Below are 27,779 nucleotides of genomic sequence, written 5' to 3' on the forward strand. Positions count from 1 at the left end.
CAGCCTTAAAAGTCCTATCCCTGTCCCAGCCTGTTTAGCTCAGTGGATAGAGTGTTGGCCTGCGGATCAAAGGGTCCCAGGTTCAATTCCAGAAAGCGCATGTACCTCGGTTCCAAGCTCCTCCCTGGCCTGGGCTCTGGTCCTGGTTGGGGCTCATGCAGGAGGCAAGCAGATGATGTGTTTCTCTCACATCGGTGTTTCCCTCTGTCTTTCCCTCTCTCTTCCACTTTCCCTAAACAAATCAATGGGGAAATATCCTAAGGTGAGGATTTTTTTTTAAAAGTGCTATCCGTTCAGTGCAGCAGGGCCCCTCACACATGCACTCATGGGCCTGATTTGGATACAACCACGTGGAAACACCAGCTCTCAGCGAGAAACAAGTGGGGAAGAGGCCCTGACCAGGCCAAAGAGCGTCAACCGGAGGGTCCGCGTCCTCTCTTCTCCGTGGCCCTCGTGCAGACCTAGGGATGAGCGTGGTCACCTTCAGGATAGAAAGATATTCCTGCCGCTGCCACAGCTCTTTGTGCAAGCGTGGTCCCTGTGCCGGGCCTTTCCAAGAGCCGCAAACTCTTGAAAAAAATGTCCCGATTTGAGTCTTATCACCTTTGCCTATTTTTTACGAACGTGTTAACAATACAAACAGGGACCGTTGTTGGAGCGGCAGACAGACGGGGGAAAGGAAAAGGAAGGGTAGGCCATCCCTATCTTGCTGGCAGAGCATCGGCTGCGTGGTGCCAAGTGATACGGGGCGGGAGGGAGACATGACTAACCGCCAGGGAGGGGAGAGGAGGGGACCGGCCGTAATTCATTTCGCATCGGGAGATCTCCAGGACTCAGTGAAGAGTGGGGTCCCCGTTGGGGTGGGTGCGGTTCAGAGGCAGTCACCCCGAGGCAGGCTCAGCTGCTCCCTGCAGCCTCGGCCAGGCCTGGGCATGCCTCTGGGTCTGGAACCAGCGGGGACGGGTGAAGCGGTGCTGGCCGGAGCGGGCGGGGAGGCAAAGGCAGGGTCTCAAACAGAGAGACCTTTCCTTTTATAGTTCCCTCTCTGCATCTGGACTGGCTTTGCCACCAGGGTTTTCAGAGCCAGATTAACCCTTTGTGTTCACACCTTGGGGATCTCTGATCACTTCCTCCCTGGGAGGGGAAGAAAGACTCAAAGGAGTAGTAACAGCAGAAGATGCTCCTAAAGGCTCAGGCATGGTGGTCAGGAGCCAGCTCCGGGGGAAGGGAGAGGTACTGAGCCTGGGAAAGCCAAGGATCTCCCTGAGGAAGGGACAGGAGGAACAGGGCAGTGGTTTCCAGAACTTTCCCAGAGGCATGTTCATCCAGGGGCCTGGCAGGTGATTAGGACCCCCCGAGGGACTGTGACCCCCACTCACCCTGCTGGCCCCAGCGCGGCAGGCTTCTGTGGCTCCCTGCTCCTGCCTCTCCTCTTACCTTCCCTCAGTCCTACCTGCTAAACACGATGGGCAGAGTCTGTCCCCAACCCAAATTCTCCTACAGCTGAACCTGGACAAGCTACCTTGGCAGACAAGAGCTAAACAAAACGAAACGTCATTTCTTATGGAGGGTAGCAAGTGCCCTTTTGTCAGGCATTTTTACAGAACTTTATTTGACACGTCAGACACTGCTGACATCCTGAGCCAAAGCCATCAAACCAGCTCTTCCTACCACAACCATCCGCGTGATACATTGAACATACACAAATCATTCAGCAGGAGAAGAATTGAATCCGTACCGCGAAAAACCAACAGCCCAGGCACTTGTGCAATCAGAACGTCACCCACTGACCATTTTCCTATTCTGTTGCTTTAAATAGGATCTGTCTTTAAAAGCAAACACATACACACACACACACACACACACACACACACACACACAGTTTTCCATCCATAGAAGTCTAAATACTAGATCACTTGAGCTAATCTCACTTTGTTTAGTCTGTGCATTTCTGTCCTCATTACACAATTCAGGAGAATGGTATCTAAATTGAGGCGATTTCTTCACATCTGTGCTTGCCCAGACAGATTAGTAGAAATGGCCAAGGGCAGGGGGTGGGGGAGAAAGGCCAAAAGGCCGCAGCCACAGGGTCCCTGCACACACGCACACAGAAGTCACCGCTGATGCTGACGGGGCTTGCAGCTGCAGGTATGAGAGTGGCCGTGCTCTGAGGAAGCGCTTTATCTGAAGTGGTTTCCTGGCTGATTTGCACGTACATCATCACGGAGCCCACAGGTCCGATGGTGCAGAATGAAAATTCAAACAGGGAGCCGGTTCCGCACACTCCTCTGCTTGGTGCTAAGGGGCTCAGCCTGCTGTCTGGAGGCCAGATGAGCTAACGCCAGACCCCCTTCCCCCAGGATCTAGGCTCCAGGTCCCGCTCTCCCCTCTCCTGTTTGGGGGGACAGTGTTCTCTTGGCCATGCTGGCAGCCCAGCCTGAGGACCCCCCAGCCAGCAGAGGAGCATCCACAGAGGGATCAGCGAGCCAGAGGACAGGCAAACACAGGGCACCGGGTCTGCCTGAGACTGGCGTGGGTAAGACGGGGAATGTCCATTTTACACCCAAACAGGAAAATACATGTTATGGAAATGCATGCCAGAAGTCATCCTCGTTAAAAGCCAACAGGAAAGAGCCTTGTCGTTGGCCTTCCCCAGCATCCGGGGGTTCTGCCCCCTGCACCCCCGGTGACAGGGTCGTCACACGGCGGGTTTAGCATCAGGAAGGTGGCAAAGGCAGAGGCAGGGGTTGTGCTGGTGGGCTACTGATGTCATTGCTCTGGTAAGATTTTGTAGGGCCTGGGTGAAAAAAGTGAAGGGATTAAGCAAATAAACCAACACCTCATAGACAACAGTATGATGATTCCCAGAGGGAAAGGGGCTGGGGGAGGTGGGAGAGGGGATAAATGGTGATGGAAGGAGACTTGACTTGAGGTAGTAAACACACAACTTAAAAAAAAAAGATTTGTAACCCTTTTTCAGCAACTCATGTTTTTGGTTGTTGGGGAGCAGATCCCTGTCAGGATCGTGGGTTTCCTGGGCGGGACAGTGAAGTGTCCTTAGATAAGGTAACCAGATGTCCCAATTTTTAACCATTTGTCCCAAGTCCCACGACGTTTTTAAAAAAAAGTCCCGATTTTTGACTTTTTAAAAAAACGCCGTGGTTCTCGGGACAAATTGTTAAAAATCAGGATGTCTGGTCACCTTACCCTTAGACCTCCCAGCCAGGCCACTCCCCAAAGGACCAAACTTCTGAAAGGAAAAGCAAACCAACAGCTCTGCGTGATGCAGCTTGTGATCAGCTGGGGGCTCAGGTGTTCCCCTCCCTCTCACCTCTGCAAACACTCCCTCCCACCCCTGCAAACCTTCCTTTCCCCCTCTGCAAACATACACTCCCTCCCACCCCTGCAAACACTCCCTCCCACCCCTGCAAACCCTCCTTCCCACCCCTGCAAACACTCCCTCCCACCCCTGCAAACCCTCCTTCCCACCCCTGCAAACACTCCCTCCCACCCCTGCAGACCCCCCTCTCACCCCTTTGGATCCCCCAGGCCTGGTGCCCAGAGCCCAGGCCAGACTCAGTGGCGGCTGTCAGGGCCTGGAGACTCCTGTATGGTAGGAAGTCACAGGATCTGGATTCCACAGACATGAGTGTGAATCATGCTCTGTGCAGCAATCCCATCAGTCCTCGGAGCTTGCTTTTCTCATGAGCCAAATGCAATCCACCCACAGCCCAGGGCTGGTAGGAGCATGCTTCCTAAACCGGAGGGAGCTTAGAGCAAAGAGCCACAGCACAAGGCCGAGAGCTCGCTCTGAAGTCAGGCCCTAGGTTTCCCTTCCTGCCTCTGGCACTGGTGAGCTACTGGCTCCTCACCTCTCTGGACCTGATTCCTCATCTGAAAATGAGGTTGGTAAAAGCCTCTCTCTCTTAAGGTCATCAAGCAGCTTTAGTTAAATATCATGAAAATGCCTGGCATTTCCCCAGCACGTAAGGCATTATCAATAAATGTTAGTTTTGTCATAAACATCAGGAAAGAGCAAGTGTTTGCGTGACGGCCGATACAGATCAGTGGGCATTTAGAAGGTGCCACCCCAGACGAGCTCCAGGCCAGACCGTTCTGAAGGCACACGTGGCTTCTCCTGTCCAGACGCGCTGTCCTGCATCGCCGATTGCCCGGGGGGAGTAAGGATGACACCTCACGGGGCTGTTACAACTGTGAAGGGAGAGAATGCTTAAGGAAAAGCACCCCGTGGGCGGTCAGGCTGCTATAACTTTGGGGTTGCTGATGGGAGTGGGGTGGTTTCTGGGATCCTTTTTCTGGCTATGATCTCAGTTCTTCTCTGGACCTTCTCATAGCTTCACCCCACCCAGCCCTCTCCACCCTCTCTCCCGGGAACCTCGACGGGAGGGTTTGTTTTTAAGTAGCAGAGCGTGTTGACCAACAACCTTTAATAACACATGAGTGCGTGGTGCTTACTTGCAAAAGACATGTCAGAGGAGTTGACTTGGAACGGAATTTAGTGTCAATTCAGAACACCCAGCTCAGAAGGCAAGCCCATGCAGAGTCAGGAGGGCATGGGATGGTGTTAATGTGTAATTTTCTAAAAGGTAAAACCATGACTCTTGTGCAAATATGAACTAGAACTTAGCAAAGATTTTAGTCCACTCGTTTGCCAATGAAAGAATCAGTATGAGATTCCGATCACTTCAAAAACCACTTACTCAGAGAAGCATGGGACAGACTGAGAATCTCAGAGGGAAGGGTGGTGGAGGGAAAAGACTAACATGCATACACACATTGCCCCTGAGCACTGACAGCAATGCGGTGAAGGTCTGAGGGGCAGGAGGGGTGTGAGTAAGGGCTGGAGGGGAGTCACTTGGGGGGGGGGGGGGAATCTCTAATATTTTCAACAATAAGGATTATTTTTTTAAAAAAATTTAAGGAGCTAGGTATTCATAATCTATTTAATATTAGGACCAGATTGATGGGTTAAGTACAAAACTTTTTCATGTCCTCTAGGACAATAACCCATAGCCTTTGGGGTTATCTTCTTCAAAAGGACAAAAAAAATTTGCATCTGCATCGCCACTGGAGAAAAAGCTCCATGTTAACATGTAGCACCAAGTCCTGGGGCAGAGCAAAGTGCATTTCTCTGGATAATCTTCACGGTTGGGGGGCAGGAGCAATGCCATGCTGCCAGCATACAATGTGGAAAGGATGAGCCACCCATCTCTCTGCCTTGTTTCCAAGTTTTGGATCTCTTTAATCCATTGATATTTTTAGGGAGAATAGAAGAGAGAGGGAAAGATAGAAGCATCGATGTGAGAGAAACACGTTGACTGGTTGCCTCCTGCACAAACCCTGCCCAGGGCCAGGGCTGGGGAGGAGCTTGCGACTGAGGTGTCTGCCCTTGATTGACCCTTTGGTCTGCAGGCCGATGCTCTAGCCACTGAGCCAAACCGGCTAGGGCTGGATAATTTTTAACAATGGTAAGTAATTATTTCACCTTATAAACAACCTTTCAACCTTAATGACGCTTACAAAAGCATTGCCGAGCCAAAAAGGGCAAGAAGGAAACCCATTCATCCCAGGTGAAAACTGAGTGACAGGGAGAGAAGCTGAGCTGGGAGGAGAACCTCCACGGCCAAGTCCAGGTCCGTGCTCACCCCTAAAGTCCACATGGCATTTCCCCTTTTGGGCTCCTCTTCATCTGCGGCCCTATGTTGTTCTTGGTGGCATTTTCCCATCTGAGATTTCCCTTGGGGTTAGTCTGAGGCCAAAGCTCGAAGGCAGGAGGAGTCCCTGTTGCCTGCCTCTTCATTCCGAGGGGTCCTGTTCAGCCCCTCACACAATTAGGCTCCACAACATCAGATGAACCAGATCCTAGGATCCGGAGCCAAAGAAAATTGTCAAAACATGTTATCCTATCCTAAAAAAAAAAAAAAAAAAAAAAGGACAGAATCGATGCTACATTCCAAGAACCGCTCCCCCCCCCCCTTTTTTTTTAAGTGACAAGTCCTTTTAAGCTCTTCTCCTCTTCGCTACTGTGGGCCACTGTGCCATCTGTCATCAGAGATGCAGTCCCCATCAGACGAGCCCACAGTTTATAAACTGGAATATCTCACTTGAACACGATTTCAGGTCCGAATTACACCCTCCGCCACCCCCTCTGCCATAAGCAGGATCGCATTTGTGTGGAGATAGCTGGGCTGGCTGGCTCCAGGCTGATAGCACACAGTGCACAAGTGGCTATTCAATGTGCTAAGCAGTCTGCCAGGAAACCAGCTGCCAGTGTGGCCTGATGCCCCAAATCTATGTCTTCCTCACAGTGAGCACCATTTATTTTCCTCTCCCAGGAACTGCTGTCGCCATGGAAACTGTCCCACCAGCAGGATGGAGACAGGGTCCAACTTTCGGCTCCCTACACATAGTTAGAGAGGCAACACATATATGTGAAACAAGGTCAAGAGTAAGAAAGACTGTGTGTGGGTGTGCAGTTAGGCAAGCAGGTCCTCTGAAGTCCCCTAGAGTTCTGCAGCTAGGAGGGAAAGCTTTTTTGAGAACATCTGGGTCTCTCAGACTGTTTACCCAGGATATAATGACAAGGACAAACAGTGGGTACAGAGGAAGTGCAGGCTGCGCCCCTCCCTGCAGCACCCATTCTCCCTCACAGTAACTGTGTGGGGCAGGTGGTTCTTATCGTCCTCATGATACAAATGAAGAAACAGAGTCCCCAAGACCCATCACCTGCCCACATTCAGCGGAAGAAAGGCCCAAAATGGGGAGGAACACCCTGACGGTCCAACCCCAAAGCCTGGACCTCTAACACACAGGCCCCTGCTACCCCCCTCCCGCCTCTCCTCTCACTTCCCATCGGGCCAGGCTCCAAAGGCTCCAGCACCAGTGCCATCCACTGTCTCCCATTTTCGTTTGAGCATGTGATCCTCCCTGAGCCTGGCCCCGGACCCCTATATCGCACCCCACAGAACAAGGGCTCTGCAGAGCAAGATGTGGGCAACCCCGATTCCGGCCAGGTTTCTCCTTTTACAGAGAAGCAGTTTAGGAGGGGCGAGGAAATGTGTTGCCTCCAGCTGCACAGCTAATAAATGTCAGAGTTGGCACCTCAGGGCCAGTCCCCCTCCTCCCCTCAACCCCACCCCCACCCTCCCCAGTCCTCCCCTTGCTGTGTTGCCTCACATCACTGTTTCTAATCCAAACCCTGAGCCAGCAGCTCAACTCCCTGGCCAAGCACCAGGGCTAATCCCCTTGCAGGCTGCCTATTAAACCAGCCACTCATTAGGAGAGCCTCAGAGCTCAGGCAGGCAGGGTGCACAGCCTCTCAGGAAGTCCTTCCACACAGCCCTCCTGCTCCGGGCCTTGCTGCCTCTGGTGCATTTAAAACCCAATAACGAAGCCCTGTTCATAAAGTGTGCGCCTCCCAGAGTCACTGGGGAACTACTGCGGAGCGTAAAAAGGTTGCTGTGCTCCAGCCAGCGGGACCCAAGGTGTCCAGGACAAGAGACGGATGTCTGCACGGTTTCCCACGTCAGTGGCTTTAGGGAGCAGAGAGCTGCCTGTGAATGAAAGCTCCCAGCTCAAGACGAGCGGGGAGCGGTGCACATTGTCTTGTTTTTCCGTTTTAACACGAATCTTAGCACAACTATGAACATGCTTCCCTCACACACTGCAACATGGCTCTAGCTCTAGCTCGCCAGAGCTGTGAATGTTTTTTAGAGCCAAGAGCATGGACTCAACCCGAAGAGCATGCTCAGACGGCGGCCCCCTGCCCGACGAGCTCATGGGTACCTCTTTGCCCTGGCACATTTTCTTCCTTCTGGCAGAAATCCCTTTCCCCTTTCCTGCCAGCTCACCTTGCACTTCCCTCCTCCAATGTCACTGCCTCTAAGAAGCCTCCCAGGATTTCCCATACAGGTATATGGAAACCTTATTCTGTGCTCCTAAAGTATTTGTGAAAATAACAGTCGCTACCATTTTTAGTGCCTAATACAGTCAGACTCTTCATGTACATTATCTCTGTACCCGTTTGGCAGGCTCAACTGGTTCGAGGTCAATGTGGCTGTTAGGTCATGAAGCTGGGTTTGGAATTCAGATCTCTCAGGCTCCAGTATCCATGCCTTTCTCCTACACAACTGGCAGCTTTCTTGCCTCAAATTTACCCCTTCCCAGAGCAGGTGATAAATATGTGTTTCCTACTCCATTTGCCTATAGACTAACTGGGCATGCCTGAGTCTTACAATGTATCCCTGTGCCTGGCACAAGGAGATGCTAAATAAATGGTTAGTGGAGCCCTAGCTGGTTTGGCTCAGTGTATAGAGCGTCGACCTGGGGACTGAAGGGTCCCGAGTTCAATTCTGGTCAGGGCTCATGCCCGGGTTGTGGGCTTGATCCCCAGTAGGAGGTGTGTAGGAGGCAGTCAATCAATGATTTTTTCTCATCCTTGATGTTTCTATCTCTCCCGCTCTCTTCCTCTCTGAAATCAATAAAAATATATTTTTTAAAATAAAAATAAAAAATAAATGGCTAAGTGGATCAATAGCTTGTTGAATGGTGACCTTATCTCTTTATCTAATTAGCTTATGGAACCTTGTTTTTGATAAAATCATAGCAATGCACCAAATCATACTCCGCACACCACTCCCAATGTAGAATCAGGTAAGTTTCTCAGCCAGCAGATCCATATACTAACCCACTGCTTCTCCAGTTCTAATGTAATACAAGTCTCCTAATTTAAAAAATATATATATATTGTTATTGTCTTTTTAGAGAGAGAGGAAGGGAGAGGGACAGAGAGACAGAAATATGACTGAGAGAGAAACATCTCAATAGGCTGCCTCCTGCACACCCCCACAGGGGAATGAGCCCACAACCAAGTACATGCCCTGACTGGGAATCAAACCAATGGCCCAATGCTATAGTCAGCAAACTGTGGCTCACAAGCCACATGCGGCTCTTTGGCCCCTTGAGTATGGGTGAGTCTATTTTGAAGAAGTGGTGTTAGAAGAAGTTCAAAAATTAGGCTCTCAAAAGAAATTTCAATCATTGTCCTGTTGATATTTGGCTCTGTTGACTAATGAGTTTGCCAACCACTGGCCTATTGCAAGCATGTCAAACTCAAAGGCTAACACGGGCCAAATAAACAAGGGTTAAGTTTATGCAGGCCCCCCAAAAAAACAAAAACTCCCACTTTCATAGAAACGTAGGTATATTTTGATGGAGACATGCTGAATACAAAGGGCTGAAATTAATAAGTAATCGTTAATCAGTATACGATGTGGGCAGCATGTGGCCTGTGGGCCGCAAGTTTGACATGCTTGGCCTATTGGTTCCTGGCTCAGCGCTCAACCGTTGAGCTACCCTGGCCTGAATTCTGTTAAATGGAAGGTTCTGATATAAAAGGGCTAGGTGGGGCTTGAGGGCCTGCATTTCTGGCAAACTTCCCGTGACACTGCTGATTTCAAGACCTCATTTGAGAGCCATTTGGGTCTAAAGGCAGTAGCAGCAGCAGCCATTGAACGTCCGTTACTTTTGGCTGGTAACAAAAAATACAACCTCACTCGTGGGCCGTGCTCCTTCCAAAGCAGGACAGGGCTGCGAATGCTCCTGGCTTTCCATGTTTTAGCCAAATGTTTAAGTTGTGCTCTGGGCTGCAAACATTTGGCAGCATGAACATTGGTTTGCACTTTGGTTTAGTCACCCCCTATCAATAAATTACAAGAGGGGACGTGTGCTGGAAGATTCCATTCCAGTGACAGTGGATGGGGAACTGGAGGAGGAGAAAGTGGCAGATGGTCCCTCCCAGCGGCCTTGGCAACTAGTGACAACTGCAGGCTGGGAGGCAGCCCCACTGCAGTGATGGGAAGTGCCCACCCTTGCACACCGCCCACCCTGAGGCCACGTTCCCAGCGGGTCTCCCGGTAAACAGTCAGCAATGGCTGGTGCATCTGCAGCCCTGAGCGCCCAACACCATCCCTTTGCCGGCATGCCAAGGGTTTCAGAGGTCAGGCATCCCGGGTCCCAGACGTGTGGAAGGAAAACACCCTCTTTTCTGCTTCTTTTCCAGATGTCCCTGGGCCAGCAGCAGTCAGCGCGAGGCGTGTCTTGTTTGCGATGCAAGGGGGCGTGTTCAGGCTTCGAGCCACATCCGTGGAGGTAAGGGAGTTCATCCGGAGGCTCTGGCCCTCCTCTCAGGGGCGCTGGTGATGCTCTGCAGGGGCTGCTTGAGATGCACGCTGTGGGGCGGAGTGGCCCCGGGACCACTGCGTTCCCTCTGGGCCTAACTCAGAAATGCCAGAGAGCCCTGAGGGATCCAGGGTGAAGCAGGAGTCTAGTTCTCCCTTAACTCTGTCATGGTGGAGGCCCAGCCAAGCAAGCACTGCCCCCGGAAAGTGTGGGCAGTTGTTAGCTGGTGCTTGGTCCACCCTGGGTAGAGCTCTGGCCTGGGGTTTGGTGCCTGGGACCACACCATCATCCCCGTTGGTGATCTCAGTGCCCCTTGGACAGAAGTCAGGGTGTCCACACTCCTAAAACCAAAACCTGGGATTCACACCCAGGATGGAGGACCCCAAGAGCCAGATTAGCTTCCAAGCTTGTGCCTTTCCGCAGTCAAAGGTTCTCTATGATGGATGCAGAAATGGCCACTTGAACACCACGGAGGGCCTCTGTATCTGTGTCCTCCACAATCCGGCTTCCTGGAGAGAGTGGGCGGACTTCTACAAAGCCCCAGCCATAGACCTAGCAACATGAAAAGCACGAATAAAGGAGAAATAGTGTGGGAACCACCTCAAAGAACATCTCATTCGTTAGCACTTTTCATTTCAAAGTTTGCGTTCCTAACATCGCTCCTGGCACCTGAAAGTTGACGCTAACCAGGAAAACAGATGGCCGCTTCTGCCAGGTTTATGCACAGTGGGTGTTTTTATATACTGCAGGTACTGGGGGAGGGCAGAGGACCCGTGGGAGACCAGGATTTCCCCCTCCTCTCACCTCCTCCCACTTTGTGCTGTCTGTCGCTGCCCATGTCAAACCAATGGTGCCATGGTGGCCCATCTGCTTGGAGAAGGGTCTCCCTGTGCCTTGTAAAAGGGAGAGGCGAGAGGATGGCATTGATCAGGAATGAAATGCCCCAGGTCCACAAACCAAGCAACCTCTTCTCATGAGAACAAAGAGGCCTCATCTTTGCCCTGTGTCGCCTTTAGGGTCCTCCTCTCTTGAGGTGCCAGAATTATCCTTGAGTTTGTCCATTCTGACTTTTCTCAAACTGCAGCCTATGAATGGGAACTTGGGCACAAGCTTCTCCTCAAATAACATCTTCCCCCACTTGATGTCACATGGCACATAGTTCACTGAAGACAGGAAGCAGCTCACACTAAACAGTAGGCCCTACCTTCTGTAACCCACTGTTTTCCAAGCCCATCTCCACAAAACCCTTATCCACACACCACACACTAACACCTTGTGGTCCATCCTGCGAGCTCCCACACGGCACATGCACCTTTCATGCGGCCCCACTAACCTCACTTCACTTTAGTTTCCATCCGATGCTCTCCCCTCCCACCTCACCTGGAAGTTCCCTGAAGGCTGAGAATGGGCCTCTTCCCTTCCTGGTACATGGGGCCTCTCCCCCTCAGTGCTGCTGGCATTTGAACTGGAGGACTCTTCGCTGCAAAGGGGAAGCTGTGAACTGTGGGGTATTTCACAGCATCTCTAGCCGCTGCCCTATAGAAGCCACAGCACCCCACTGTGACAATCAAACATGTCTCCAGACATTGCCAGGTGCCCCAATGCAGTCCCATCCCAAAGGCCCATGGGCCTCAGGTAACCATGTGTCTGCCGCTGACCTTCCCACAAGTTAACTCAAGTTAAACTTGGCACTTGCTTCCCACAGGGCAGCTGCTGCCAGCAGGAGACCGCCTCTCTTTTCTGCAGGTTGAGCTCACCTGTCCCCATCTCTCCCCGCCCCCAGGAAAATATGCAAGTCCTGCAAATGCAGCCAAGAGGACCACTGCCTGAGCTCCGACCTGGAAGACGACCGGAAGATCGGCCGCTTGCTGATGGACTCCAAGTACTCCACCCTCACGGCCCGCATCAAAGGCGGGGACGGCATCCGGATTTACAAGAGGAACCGGATGATCATGACCAACCCCATTGCCACCGGAAAAGATCCCACCTTTGACACCATCACCTACGAGTGGGCTCCCCCCGGAGTCACCCAGAAACTGGTAAGACAGTTTCCTCCAACTAAGTGGTTATCTTCTTGCCCTCGTAAATAAATGTTACCCAAGCCACAGATTCCCACCTTTCAAGAGGGCAAGGTTACAGGAGTAGTAGAAGTGGTTGTGGTTTCATTTCATAGTTTTTTGTGCTGCGTGGCCCTGGCCTTTCCTTCCCCCTCTCTCCCATCCCCAGGACCCAGCCAACTAGAAGATTTCTGTTCATTTATTTATTTATTTTCCTAAAAAGGCCAAATTGGTGGTTATCTCTGAACATATCAATATTCAGATGGTTACCATTCGTACCCATGTGGAAATGTTACTGACTTCAGACCTTATTGATTCTACTATTGGAAGGTGTCTTTGCAGGTTTTTAAATTAATAAACCATGAAAACCCTTACATCCATAAAGATTTCATATATTTTTTCCAAGGAAAGCAATTTTAAACTGGATTGACTTTTTTAAAATCAGCCATCAACGTGAGGTTAGTAAAGTAAAAATATTCCCTTCTGAAGGAAACAAAACCCATGTCCCAAAGCCAGCAAATCTAAAATGAGCACCTGCTTATGTCACACCGTTCTCATCACGAAAGTGGCCACTGGGTGTCACCACCCCTTCCCTGGGGATCCTCGGGTTCGGCCAAGCCCTGGAGAAGCTGGGGAAGGTTCCCCGGTTCTCGGGTCTGTGCTGGGGCCGCAGAGTCACCGTGGGTTTCTCCCCCCGTTCTCCCAGGGCCTGCAGTACATGGAGCTCATCCCGAAGGAGAAGCAGCCGGTGACGGGCACGGAGGGCGCCTACTACCGCCGCCGCCAGCTCATGCACCAGCTCCCCATCTACGACCAGGACCCCTCTCGCTGCCGCGGACTTTCGGAGAACGAGCTGAAAGTCATGGAGGAATTTGTCAAGCAGTATAAGAGCGAGGCCCTCGGCGTGGGAGAGGTGGCACTCCCCGGGCAGGGCGGCTTGCCCAAGGAGGAGGGCAAGCAGCAGGAGAAGCCGGAGGGCACAGAGCCCTCCGCCCCAACCACCAACGGCAGCATCAGTGACCCGACCAAAGAATACGTAAGTCTCTCCCAGGCCTCGGGGCTGCTGCAGCCGCCGGGCAGGCCTCCTCTCTCATCCAGGCACTCGTCCATGCAGGCAGGCCTCTGGCGGCTATTGGTGCTCGTTTTCTCTGTGCCTGGCACTGTCCCGTGGACAGTAACACAAGGACACTGCCTCCAGAGTCTCTGTCCAGTGGCAGTCACAGGCAACCAAACTGTGGCAGCTTTGGGAAAGGGCATCTACGCTTGCATGGGTGAAGGAGGGTGTGGGTCGGAGCCAAGGCCCACTCTGGGCTAGAGCTAGGAGCCACTCAGTCCCTAAAGAGGTGAGCATGTGCTGTGAAAAGCCCAGAGAGCAGAGTGAAAGCAGAAGATGAAAAGAAGTCCCATGTGATTAAAGGCAGGGTGATCTGGGGGAGGCAGACCAGGTCAGCGGGGATCACTTCCTGAAGAGTCATGACATTCATCCACCCATCCATCCATCCATCCATCCATCCATCCATCCATCCATCCACCTATCTATCCATCCATTCACCCATCCATCCACCCACTCACCCATTCATCCATCCATCCATTTATCCATCCACCCACCCACCCACCCATTCATCCTCTCAGTTATCCATCCATCCATCCATCCATCCATCCATCCATCCATCCATCTGTCCATCCATTCATCCACACATCCATCCATCCATCCATCCACCCACCCACCCATCCATCCATCCACCCACCCACCCATCCATCCATCCACCCACCCACCCATTCATCCATCCATCCATCCATCCATCCATCCATCCATCCACCCACCCACCCATCCATCCATCCACCCACCCACCCATCCATCCATCCACCCACCCACCCATTCATCCATCCATCCATCCATCCATCCATGCCTAAGTACTGATCAGCCTGTGCTGTTTGCTAAGCGTAGGAATTCAAATAAGCCAGATACTCTCCCAACGTGGGAGAAAGCCACCCCTGAGGCTTCACTCCAAGGGCCATGGGAGCTGTGGCAGGCTCCCCAGGAGGTATGGTGGGATCGGAGCCAGAGTGAGGGTGATGCGCTGGGGGTAATCCCCTGGAGGTTGTGTGGGAACACACAGAGGAGCCGGGTCTGGGTGGTGGAAGCCTCAGGGATGGGTTTGCCTCATTCTGTGCCCCAGGAAGTGAAGGGACCAGCTTGAGACTGTCATTGCTGAGTTCCGAGGCTGCCAGCCCCCTTCCACCTTTTGCACCATCCCCATCCCCCACACCCCTCAGCAGTCAGGTGGCCTCAGGCTTCTATTTGACAATTGGAGACAGAAGTACATGGTACTCAAAGAAACTACCTGGCTTTCTGGGAAGAGGCTGTGGTCACTGTGTGAGCCAGACACCCGGGGCAATGCCAGCCCAAATGGCTCTGTCCTCGCTGCTGCATTGACTCTGCTGCATTGACGCAGACTTGTTATCTCAAACTGAGGCCTGCATCTCCCACCCGCGTGCTGTTGGCGCATCCCTCTAGGATTACCATCTAAGAAACTGTGTTTATCTGAGAATTAAGACAACGAACAAAACTTTCTCTACCACAGTTTTGGGGGTGATGTTGAAAAGACCCATTTCTCAGGAAGACAACATGTCTCAGGAACTTTAAAATTAGATCCTGTTTTATAAACAAATCTCCTCCCTGACTCTGCCTTCTTTCCACCCTCAACTAGCTATTTATCCTTAAGGATTAATTCTGTGTAATTCCAAGTTGGATGGCGACTTCGTTGGGACATTTCCCAGTTGCCATTCCCGAGAGACAGATGTTGATCTAAGAACGTATTTTCTCTTTGACTCAGCCCCACATTTTGTTCAGGGTGGAAGTAGGACAAAGGTGGCTTGGGATCCCTGATCCCTGCCCACAGTCAACTGTAGGAAACACTTCTGACACTTAGGAAGCATGTAAACAAGACCAGACAGTAAGTGGCAGATTCCAGTCGGAAAATAAAGCAGGGACTCCAAAGGAAGCCACTTGTGACTGGCCTGGGCGTTGTCCTTCCCTCCCCTGCCCCCAGTCTTAATGCAATAGCCAATTATGTGATCAGTGGCTTCAGGTCTGTCACCAGCGCTAGAGGCTGAGGTCTTATCTTGTTCATCTCTGTGCCTGCAGCAGTGCCTTCGACAGAGGCAGTAGGTGCTCAGTAAATAGGTGATCCATGGATGAGTGAACAAATGCATGAATGAATGAATGTTCAAATTAAGTTGAGCCTGGAAAGATGGGACAGTCTGAATGGCCATGTTGCTTAGGGGGAGGAGGATATTTCAAGGTCACAGTTATAAGCACCTGGTTCGATCCAAATGCGATGCTCACTCTTTCGGGGTCTTTGTTTAATCCGAACAGTGGCCTGGCGGGGTGCATTGCACCAACCCCACTTACAGGTGAGAAGTCAGAGATTCAGAGAGGATTGGTAATTTTTCCAAGGTCCTCTGGCTTCTAGGTAGAAAAACATGGATCTGAAAGTCTTTCTGGAGATATGAAACCTGCTTGTTATCTGTTCCGGGAAGAAAGGAGGCTGCTGCTCTTCTCTAACTCCCTCTGTATCTCCTTGAAGCCACTGAGCAAGTCCTATCCAGGCAGCCAGGCAGCCTGCCAGGCCATAGACCGGTTTGGTATGGACATAGGCTGCACTCCCTGAGCGGTTCCACTTTACCCCGGGGGCCATCCTAGGTGCTGTGCCCTTGTTTCTCATAACAGGACACTGTGGGCAGGTGCCCAAGGCAAGAATCAGGTGCAAGGTCTGATTTCTGCTCCCCTGATGAGGGCAATGAACTTGACTTAAAGTGGTCAAGGCATTCAACTTCACCTGGGAGTGAGGAGGAGATTGTAGGACTTGGTCTGATACTCCAAATCCAGAATTTTATGGAGAAAACGGAGGCCCAAAGAGGGGCATGTGAAACTATTATACTAGAGCTGTATTGGTAACATCGTCGCTTACCATCCTAATCGTGGCCATTATTATCGCTGCTAATAGCTACGGTTTAGTGGGCATTGCTGTGAGGCAAGGGAGGGCGTGCTGAGCTCTGCTGTGTCTGAAACTCCCACACCTGCGGGTTGAAACCAACTGACAGACTCCAGTCCATCCTTCCTGCTTCCAAACGCCAATTCCTCAGAAAGCTAATATAAGGATCAGTAGCCGGGCAAGGTTGGGAGACCTAAGAGTGAATAAAAATGAAGGACTTTTCAAGGCTAAAGCAGTGGTTCTCAAACTAAAGTCGCTAGAAGGCTTGTTCACATTCGGAGGGCTGGGTGCCGCCAGCACTTCCTGCTTAGTAGGTACAGGTGGGACCTGAAACTGCATGTGTAATGAGCCCTCGGGGCGATGCTGATGCTGGTCTGGGAGCCGCACTTGGAAAACCACTGCTAACGAGTGTGATAAATGACCTCACGTATCAGCTGAGCAGAAGTGGGATCAGCAGTGGGTCTGGGTGAGGGTCCAGGAGATGATAACCCAGGCATTCCCCAGGTTTACATGGCCTCCTGGCTTAGAGAAGGCTACACGTCAGTCTCATGTTTTCTGAGCTATCCGTGGGGAGTTCTGGAAACACGGGCACAGCATTTAACACAATGCTTTACACCCAACCCTGCACGCAGCAATCAGGGGCCACCAACCAGCCCCCACTTTTCCTGTGCTGCGCCCCGTGGTACTGGAGGCCGGTTCTCCTGGGAGCTCACCTGGCTCCATCCTGGTGCAGCTCAGCCTGTCACAGTCATGACCTTCCTCGGGCACCTTGGGTGGGGCTCAGGCTCTGAGCAATGTCAGCTGCCCAGCCTCCTCCACAGCCCCTCCGCAGTGTCCTCAGAGGAAAGGGTCAGCCAGACCAGGGGAGCCTCGCTGCCAAAGACTTTCCCAGCTCGCCCTGTGGAATCCCCCCATTGGGCTGGGTTCCGAGTGAAGCCAGGTAACGGGGGGCCAGCCTAAAGGGCCCTCCAGGCTGTGGGGACAGTGCCATCTGAGCCTGACCCATCCTATTGGCCAGAGCTGCCCAGTCGTTCGGATCTGAGCAGAGTTCGCAAATCTGCACCCCCAGCTTTCAACCCCGAGGACTTCGGGCAACCTCAAGTCAGCCGTGGTGCATCTGAGGTGACCCAAGGGCGGCGGCTGCCCATGCGGACCACAGAGCCGTGCTCTAAACGTGCTACTGCGATACGGAGGTTAGGAAAGGCAGAAGCCACAGGTGAGGCCTTGAGAATCCCTCTTCCTGGAGACACACCATGGCAGAAATATCCCGGACACTAACTCACCCCCTTGTCCCCCCCTAAGTCATGCCCTTTTGATCAGCGAGGCCAATTAAAACCCCAAATTATTTAGCCTCCCTCTCTTGTCCTCCTTTGCCCACTATGTGCTTGTGGATGGATGGAAACTCTTTATTGCACAGCAGGCCCATTCATCTCTTTGAATCGCCCTATAACAACCAGCAAGTGATGTTACAGCCATTTCACAGGTGTGGAGCCTGGGTCACAAAGAGCTTAACCCCGTGGTCGGCAAACCATGGCTCGCAAGCCGCATGCGCTCTTTGGCCCCTTGAGTGCGGCTCTTCCACAAAATACCACGTACGGGCAAGCACATACAGTGCGATTGGAACTGCGAGGCCCATGCACAGAAGTTGGTTTCTGGCTCTCAAAAGAAATTCCAATCATTGTGCTGTTGATATTTGGCTCTGTTGACTAATGAGTTTGCCGACCACTGGCTTAACTGATTTACGGATGAGAGGTGTGGCTGGGATTGCATCGGACCAGTGGATTCTAAAACTCCTAGGGGTGAGTGAGAACTCCTGAGTGGGACCCAGCATGTGGGTACACCAAGGCAAGGGGTGTGTATTTAGGTTTCCTGGGTAAACAGCAGTGTTTGGAGTAACTCAGAGCCCAGCCCAGTGGATAATTTGGGGACCTCTTGTCTGGGTGCCAAGAACAAGGGAAGGACTTGCCTGCCCCACCCCAGTCTCACCCACCGTGGGTCTTGGGGCTTGAAAGGGTTCCGTGGCCAGGACCGGGCGCCTGCCCCCCCAGAACAGGGACGCTCCAGACCCCCTTTCCAGCCCCCCACCCCACTGTCCCCACCTCTCCCACCCGGAAGGAGGCTGTGGGAGTCTGCACGCCCTGAGGACAGTCACCTTCCTGCTCTGACTGTGACCATCTCCACCAAACCATTTCCCTGCATCTAGGGAGCTGGCTGGATGTCCTCTCAGAAATGGGATCTACAGATTTCCCGGGCATGGTCCTTTTGCCCAGGCATTTCCGCCCTTCCTTGCACCCCAACCTTGTAACTGAAGACGGGGGGAAATGAAGCCAGAACATAATATTTAATGCAGCCTCCACCCTTTAGTGTGTGTTAGTCTGCCCCCAGCCCTTGCCCACATCTCCCCTTATCAGGCCAAGCCATGCCACAAGGAGTGACTGAGAGGAGGGGAGTGGGTTGAGGGGAGGGAAGACCTTCCTGGAAGTTGTAAGGGTTTGTTAGCTGGGCCCAAAGTGCAGCCTGGCCCCCACCCTCCTCTTCCCACAAGAATGCAGAGGAGGGGCTAGCTTGGACCCCGCCCTCCGTGGAGTCTGCCTCTCAGATGGAGACTCAGCAGCTGGCAGCTCAGCCGGACTCCGGCCCCAGTGAGGGACATATTTGTGGGCAAGGGACTTCCAAGTCTCTGTCCGAGCAGATGTTTGGCTCCTGGGCTTGGCCCGCTTGGCTTGCCCACCAACCCCTCTCTGGGAATATGAAACCACCGCCCCACCCCAACCGCCCACCTTGTGCCCATCTGAGCTGGAGGACAGGAGGACCCCAGGCCCAGAGAAGCAGCCCCGAAAAATCACCATGATTACCAGGCTCCTCAACATCTGCCTCTCTCCTTCCTTGTGACGGAAATATTTTAATAACAGTAAAGGAGTTATTTTTTTCACAGAAAATTCCCTGGATGCCACTTTTTATACTTGTAAATACTTTTCCATGTTGCCACACAGGCTTCACAAGCATTTCTTTTCTGAGGCTGACCGCATAAGATTCCATTGACTGAAAGAGGGCTTGGCAAGCCCTTTCTGTTAAAGAAAGAGAGGCAATATTTCAGACTCTGCAGGCACACGGTCTCAGGCACATCTACTTGCCTGTCTTTGTAGCACTAATGCAGCCACAGACAGTGTCAAAACTGATGACACTGTTGTGTTCCAATAAAACTTTATTTGTAGACATGAGCAGTGGGCTAGGTTTGGCCCATGGAGGTAGTTTGTTATCCCAGAACTCGAAGAAACAAAAAAAAACAAAAAAACAAAAAAACAAAAAAAGGTTTTTTTTATTAATTACTTTGGCTTTATCTGATTTTATTTTGCAATTATAGGTTAATGGAAAATGAGGATGATGATGTTGATGTCATCAACCACCTAGGTTGTGCTAGGCCCAGAGCCAGGATGTCACATCGTTATTTTATTTAATCCTAAGAATTATCCTACAAAGTATATGACCCCCTCCTTTATGAAGACTAAGATATTAAGAGAAGTTCTTAGCCAAGTTAGTGTTTTCAAACTCCAGGTCACAATCTGTCAGAGGATAGTAAATCAATTTAGTAAATATAACCAAAAAATTTTTTTAAATTATTTTGAAAAAAAATAAAACACAGAAGTGCTTCAGGGATGGTAACTATTTTTCTGGGAACCTTTTGTCTCAGGGTGTGATATGCACATGTGTGTACTACATCGCGCCATCCAATGCATTTCCTGCTCTGGATCACGTACGAAAAGAAACATGAGAAAACGTAGGTAAAAAATTGTCTAGTGACCTCGCTGGGGAGTGGTTAAGTCAGACTGGAACTCTCGTCCCATGCCCAGCACAGTCTCCAAAGTCCAGGCACTCGGGTGCCGGACCCCCATGCTGAGGCTGCCCAGCAATGACCTTGTGGACGGCTTCTCCTGCCCGCAGCCCCTGTGGCAGGAGGGCCGTGGTTGCCCACACACTAGTGAGCAAAGCTGGAGAACGCCCAGCCCGTGGCCTCCTTTACAAGAGAAGCATTACGGAGCCTTCCTGGTCCCCTCTTCCCCTCTGCCAGCCACCAGCCAGGGACACTCAGCTAGAAGTGCCTCCATCAACACACAGGACAGCTTCAGGGATAGAAACTACTTTTCCCGGAGACCAGAGTGCACGTGTGGAATGTGCGCCATATTCAACCCCCTGTCCCAAGGATGTGTGAGGCCAAGGGGTGGCCAACCACAGAGACCTCACATGTAAGGCATTTCCCGTGGGCAGGGCCTGCCACTGCTTCAGAGGGGAAAGCGAGGCTCCATGAGGGAGTGACTTGTCTAAGGCTGAGCAGTGATGAAGCTGAGGTAGAGATCTCAGTCCAGAAGCCATGGTCCTAAGCATGGCACCCAGCCGGCCCGTCCTGCCCGGGCAGAAGCCTCAGGAGGGTGACAGTTATGGGGAAACAGAATGCAGCAGCGTAAGGATGCCAGAAATGACCAGAAGCCGGGAAAGGGAAGGGAAGGGAAGGGAAGGGGATGAAAGGGAAGGAAAAGGAAGGGAAGGAAAGGGAAGGGAAGGGAAGGGAAGGGAAGGGAAGGGAAGGGAAGGGAAGGGAAGGGAAGGGAAGGGAAGGGAAGGGAAGGGAAGGGAAAAGAAGGAAAGGGAAGGGAAGGGAAGGAAAAAAGAAGAGAGGAGAGGGGAGGGAGGGGAGGGGAGGGAGGGGAGGGAGGAGAGGAGGAGAGGAGAGGAGAGGAGAGGAGAGGAGAGGAGAGGAGAGGAGAGGAGAGGAGAGGAGAGGAGAGGAGAGAAAAATAAATAAATACTGACTCGGCTGCAGAGCAAAGATGGTGAGCAATCACCATAAGAGGAAATGAGGAGATGCTGTTTATACATAAACTGGGGAGCATTTGTATTGGAAAGCTCCCAGGCGAGCCCAGGCCTTGTGCTAATATTTACGGTATTGTAATGGCGCCCTCACAGGGCACTCAGGGTCCAGGCTGGGCAGGCCTTTGGATAAGAGCTGTCCAGAGGAGAGCGCGGGATTGGACAGGACTCTGGCAACCCTGACAGGGAGATTACCGCTGCTGTGGAGGGTTCTCCGTATCTGCTGACCCCTCTCTGAAGGCCAGTGAGCCTCGGTCCTTAGAGACAGTTCTTTGGCCGGTAACCCTTGGCCACTGGCCTTAATCTGCTGTTGCCTAAAACTCTGTGTCTTGATTATATCCATGAGAGAAGTCTTAAAAAATCCCTTGTGTCCACATTTGATGGTCCCATTACCTAAAGCTACCCATCAGACCTTCCCAGGATGCAGAGCAGGGGAGGGGAACCCCTTTCCTGCCAAGGGCCTTTGGGCATTTATAGCATCATTCTTGGGCCATACAAATGGATCAACTTAAGAAGTAGCCCGCTCTATTTGATCAGACACTTAATGAACTCATCCCAAAGGCCTTGGCAGGCCCAGACCACATGACGTTCCTCACCCTGATGCAGAGGCTTAAAACAATAAACTCTGCTGGCAATGAGGGCAGGGCTCCGTGGGGAGAGCTAATCGCTGTCCCCGCGGCATCAGCGGGGGCAGCTCGCAGGCCAGGGCCGGGCTTCTCTGACTCACAGTCTGGCCTTGGTGCTGGGAAGACACGAGCAGCTGGGCCGGGCCAGCCATTGCTACTGTGTGTCTCCTCGGGGTCCCCCCTCAGGACCTCTCCCACCTGCCCGGGGCCGGAGGGTGTGCAGTGGCAGTGGGAGCCCATGGAAGCTGTGTTGGCTTTTCTGACCTTCCTCTGGCATCTAGGAGATCCTCTTCCATTGGACAGAAGCAAGCCATGAAGGCGGGACCACACTCACAGGAAGGGACTTAAGACACCCCACTGGCTGGAAAAGGGCCCGAGAATTTGCAGCATCATTTTCACACACTTGAGGGATCCCAACCCTGCGGCGAGGGGCGGGCGGGGGGGGGTGTGTCTTTGTGGCTGAGGTGGATCTAAAATGTGCCTTAGCTTTCTCAAAGCAGGTTACAAAGGCCCAAAGTAGAGGATTTTCAAACTCTTTCAGCTACACCCTCTTCATTCAGAGGCTGGTCACCGGAACAGGGACAGGACAAACCTTCAATGGCACAAGGAGAACGTCACGTTTGTTCTACCTGTGACGGGTTTGTGCCACATGTCCTCCCCCCGGGGGATTAGTCTGTTAACTGAGCTGCATGGCAAACATTGGCAAGGGTCTCATGAGCATACCCTGACTTTTATTTTATTTTTTTAGAGAGGGAGAGGAATGAAAAGAGGGTGGGGGGGGCATCAAAGTGAGAATGGAACATTGTTTGGCTACCTCCTGCACCTCCCCCTACTGAGAATCGAGCCCAAAACCCGGGCATGTGCTCTGACCTTTTTGAATCCAACAGGCAACCTTTTGGTGCATGGAATGATGTCCAACCCACTGAACCACACTGGCCAGTGCACAAACTCTGATATTAGATAGCAGGGAGTATGAGTAAGAACCAACTGATATGCTAATCATAAATGTTTTTCTCTAAGCTTTTCCACATAGTCCCAGAGGACTCCTACTTGACCACACTATCTCCTTCATAGGCAAAGTAGCTTAAGAATGACCACATCGGGCTTTCTTAAAAATAGTCCAGAATATAAGCAGGCAGGGAATTCTAGTTGGATTTCGCTGTACCCCAATCAAAAATTGGTGATACCATTTCTGCTGGATTTGTTTATAAGGTCATGTTGAAACGCTCTATGACAGTGGTTCTCCAACCATGGTCTGCTGACCATATCAGCATCCCCAGGGAACTGTGTCCCATCCCAGACCTACCGACTCAGACTCTCTGGGCGGGGGCCCAGCGGGCTGTGTGAACAAGCCCTCTGGGGGCGACTGGACAGACTCCAGGCTGAGAGTCACTATCTTACAGACGGTCGGGTTGGAGCGAGATCAGAGCAGGCCCACCAGGCCGGGCACTGGTTGTAGCTGAATCTGAGGTCCTGCCAGACAGTGAAACACACATAGCTCAGAAGGAATCCTGAGCCCGCTAACCCAATGCAGACTCTGCCGTCAGCCTGTCTTTGTCACCTTGGGCAAGTGTTAACTCCTCTGAGCCTTGGCTTTCTCATCTATCAGGGGGGCTGGGGCAGGGAGTCACAGGAGGTCTTAGCTAATTATGCTGAACTGTCATGGAGTCCACTAACCATGTTCTCATTTCATCATGCAACAGCCCTGTGGTGTTGTTAGTGTTAGGAGTAGTATCCTCACTTGACAGATGAAGAAACTAAGGCACAGAGAGGCTGGGTAACTTGCCCAGGTCACACCTCCCAACCACCTCCTGTGCTTTAAAGATTGTAAACCACAGAATCAAAGGTTACAGAAGTTTGTCCAGAGGAAGGTGGGGCCAGGACTGCAGACCCCAGCAGGCTAGGCATTCTGACTCGTGGAGGCCAGCCTGCCCCCGGTGGCTGGGGGACCAGCAGGTGACAGTCAGGATAGTCGGCTCCATCATCCTTGGAGACGACAGGGAAAGAGGTATAGAAAACAGCTCGGAATCAAGGAGAAGTAAACTGGTTCCTGAAGCATGCTGACAGGGCTCATTACCCAGATGTCTTACTTTCATACAAGGGCAGCGGTGCTGTCTACTGAGAAGGGCTGGCTACTGTCAGCCACGCGGCCAGGAGCCAGGGATGCTGGGAAACGCTCTATGACAGTGGTTCTCCTGTCGACCCTTGAGTAACATGGTTTTAAACTGAAAGGGACCCAAACAGTTGAAACCTGTGTCATTGAAGGATCAACTGTATTTTGAATTACAAATATTTAAAGAATGGTAGAGATTGGTTTTTCTCTCTTGTTACATAAAGTGTCCACATAACATCATTGATTTGGGTCTTGGCTAGGTGACCAGATGTCCCACTTTTGGCGGGACAGTCCCGATTTTTAACTAAAATTAAAAATTAAAATTAAAGTTAAAAATCGGGACTGTCCCGCCAAAAGTGGGGCATCTGGTCACCTTAATCTTGGCCCCCCCACCCCTGACACATTGGCAGCTGGGCCTTCTCCAGAAAACACTTGCTGACTGGGGCATTGGGGGAGAGTCCATGCTACTGAGCACCAGTTCCCATGGGAGTGGTTATTGTTTTGCCCCACAGAGATGAGCAAGCATATGTGAAGAGCCTACACACTTAGTACCCTCCATTCAAATACTTGAATCACACACCACTGTCCTCCTGTGCCTGAAGGGGAAATGGAAATGAACTCGGTGGAACTGGGGAAAGAGAACCAGATGACAGGGTGTCCACGCGCCGCCCTGAGCACGGCCAGTGGATGAGCACCCAGGGAAGGAATGCTAACTGCTCCGACTCCCGCCGGAGACACCTCAGCGAGGCCCTTGACAAAGGCCTGTCAGTCAGTGGAGGAGCCGAGACCAAGCTCGTGAGCACGAATCCCTCCTCCTCCACGCTGCCACCAGAATTCTCTCTCTACAGTGCAAACCAGCACGGCATTCCTCGCCTCAAGAACCAGCAACGGCTCCCCATGACCTCCAGGGTGAATCCCAACCCATGACCTGGATTCAGAGCCACTCATGGTCGCCCCCAAACTGCTCTTCTGACCACGTATCATCCATTTCCCCCTCGGGTGCCCCGAGGCCAGCCAGGTGCATCGGTGTCCCTCTCCCTCCCTGCTGATGCATCAGGGTGACATCCAAACCCCTGTCTTGGGTCAACAGTCAGTCCCTCTGTGGGAGGAAAGGACTGGAAACTTCATTCCATGAAATTTAGAGAGCCAGACAGACAGACAGACAACTCGTTTGGTACTCAGTAGCCCTTGCCAAAGAGTTGACCCTTCCCAGCTGCACTGGAGAGATGGTGAGAATAAAGGAATGCTGACTCATCACTCGCTTTTGGTTCGGACGCCTGGTGGGCTCCTGGCGAGCTGGGAGCTGGGACTGAGTCGCGTGCGGTGGCACGGGGCTGCCACACCACTCATTCCTCTGGGCAGAACCGAAACCACAAGCCCAGCACGTCCTCAGCGCCGTCGGCGGGAGTCGGAGCAGTTAGCATTCCTTCCCTGGGTGCTCATCCACCGGCCGTGCTCAGGGCGGCGCGTGGACACCCTGTCATTTGGTTCTCTTTCCCCAGTTCCACCGAGTTCATTTCCATTTCCCCTTCAGGCACAGGAGGACAGTGGTGTGTGATTCAAGTATTTGAATGGAGGGTACTAAGTGTGTAGGCTCTTCACATATGCTTGCTCATCTCTGTGGGGCAAAACAATAACCACTCCCATGGGAACTGGTGCTCAGTAGCATGGACTCTCCCCCAACGCCCCGGTCAGCAAGTGTTTTCTGGAGAAGGCCCAGCTGCCAATGTGTCAGGGGTGGGGGGGCCAAGATTAAGGTGACCAGATGCCCCACTTTTGGCGGGACAGTCCCGATTTTTAACTTTAATTTTAATTTTTAATTTTAGTTAAAAATCGGGACTGTCCCATCAAAAGCGGGACATCTGGTCACCTTAGCCAAGACCCAAATCAACGATGTCATGTGGACACTTTATGTAACAAGAGAGAAAAACCAATCTCTACCATTCTTTAAATATTTGTAATTCAAAATACAGTTGATCCTTCAATGACACAGGTTTCAACTGTTTGGGTCCCTTTCAGTTTAAAACCATGTTACTCAAGGGTCGACTGTATTTTCAATCCATGGTTGGGGATCCAAATACACAGAGGACCATTTTAAGTTATATGCTGATGTTCTACTGTATGGAGTGTTGGTGCCCTCAACCCCCATGTATGAGGGTCAACTGTACAACATTATAACTAAGCACATGTTTTTATAATAGTCCAGGCGTCTTCAAACTACGGCCCGTGGGCCACATGCGGCCTGCAGAGGAGTCTGATCCGGCCCGCCAGGTTTTTTGGGCAGTGAGCGCAGCCGAGGTATTACAGTAGGAATTAGTAGTTCATATAGTCCGGCCTTCCAGCTCTCTGAGGGACCGTGATCTGGCCCCCACTTTAAAAAGTTTGAGGACCCCTGGATTAGTCAGTTCAGAGTATCATTACAGGGAACTGGGAATAGCACAGAGCAGGTGGCTTAAACAACAGACATGTATTTTCTTACTGTTCTAGAGGCTGGAAGTCCAAGACCAAGGTGCCAGCAGGGTTGGTTTCTGGTGAGACCTCTTCCTGGATTTTGGATGGTCTTTCCCCTGTAATAATCAGGAGGAGAGAGAGAAGTTGCTCATCTCTGGTCTCTCCTCTTACAAGGACGCCAGTCCTGATTAGGGTCCTACCTTTACGATCTAATTCAACCTTAGGTACCTCCTTAAAGGTCCTATGTCCAAACACAATCACCCTGGGGTTAGGGCTTCAGCATGTGAATTCAACATAGAAATGTAGTAGAGACACAATTTAGTGCATAACACACATCTGCTAGTGAGAAAAAAAAAATTTTTTTTTTGAGGAAACATTTCACTGAATTGGAGCTGAAACATAAACCCATTCTTCTCTAGCCTACCAGAGTAAGCCATGGTCAGGTTTGGCCACAGCCACAGTTTGTCAATGCCTGATCAACATGTAGCAGAACAAACCTCAGCTTGAGACAAGTGTTCAAATCCCAGCCCTGTCTCCTATCAGCTGGACATAGCTGAGCAGTCGCTGAATCTCTCTGAACCTCAGCTTTGCCATATCTTGGGGGGAAATAATGAATTCCCTAAAAGGAAGAGTGCTCTAAGAGGAGCAACAATTCTCTGGGGTTTCTGTAAGAGGTATTAGTAATAATGCGAGATCTTGAGCACCGTGCTGAACCCAGACCTGCCCTAAGGAAATGCTAGCCCCACCACCACCATCGTCATCATCATCATCATTATCAGAGTTTTGAGAGGCAGGAGGTAACTCCAAAATGACTCAAAGGGTCTTAGGGATCGAGTATATACTCTGGGTAGGATGTGATGAGGCTGGCAATTTACCTCGGTGGTTTTCCTCCCCATTTAATGAGAACATCAGACAAACCCCTACTGTGCAGCGCTGCTCCAAACTGTCATCGAAAACAAAGAAAGCATGAGAAACGGGCACAGCCAGGAGGGGCCTAAGGAGATGGGACGACTACATACAATGTGGGGTCCCACAGGGGGTCCTGGGACAGGAACAGGACATTAGGCAAAAGCTAAGACTCCCACAGACCAGGTAGCTTAAACAATAGAAACTTAAAGTTTGGACTTCAGTTAATAATCACATTTGTATTATTAATTAATCATGACAAATATACCAAATTAATGTAAGCTATTCATATGTGTCACAACTTTTCTTTAAATCTAAAATCATCCTAAAATTTAAAGCGTATTAAGAAATCATCAAACGTGGGCAAAGATCCATTCCATGTACGAGGTGGGCCAGTGGGTTTTCACGTAACGGGATGAAAGGCTGGCTGAGATGCTTTCAAACCCCACAGTAACTGACTTGTGGGAAACTACCACTCGAATTTTAATGTAGAATCAAAGAAAACTGTATCCAGTTTTCTGGGAAGGTGATTAAAACACCCTCCCTTTCCCAGCTTCCTATC

At 51.4% G+C, this 27,779-nt stretch overlaps 1 protein-coding gene across 1 annotated transcript in view; it reads left to right on the plus strand.

Annotated features, from left to right (window-relative positions):
- LMCD1 (LIM and cysteine rich domains 1) overlaps nucleotides 1-27,779 on the plus strand; it is a 49,550-nt gene that overhangs the window by 18,733 nt on the left and 3,038 nt on the right. Inside the window, exons 2-4 of the mRNA XM_036430966.2 lie at nucleotides 10,082-10,170; nucleotides 11,984-12,239; nucleotides 12,964-13,293. Of these exons, the coding sequence (XP_036286859.1) occupies nucleotides 10,082-10,170; nucleotides 11,984-12,239; nucleotides 12,964-13,293 (675 nt within the window). The remainder of the gene's footprint in view (nucleotides 1-10,081; nucleotides 10,171-11,983; nucleotides 12,240-12,963; nucleotides 13,294-27,779) is intronic.

This window comes from Pipistrellus kuhlii, unplaced genomic scaffold (genome assembly GCF_014108245.1).
Source record: "Pipistrellus kuhlii isolate mPipKuh1 unplaced genomic scaffold, mPipKuh1.p scaffold_m20_p_11, whole genome shotgun sequence".
Taxonomy (NCBI): Eukaryota; Metazoa; Chordata; class Mammalia; order Chiroptera; family Vespertilionidae; genus Pipistrellus; species Pipistrellus kuhlii.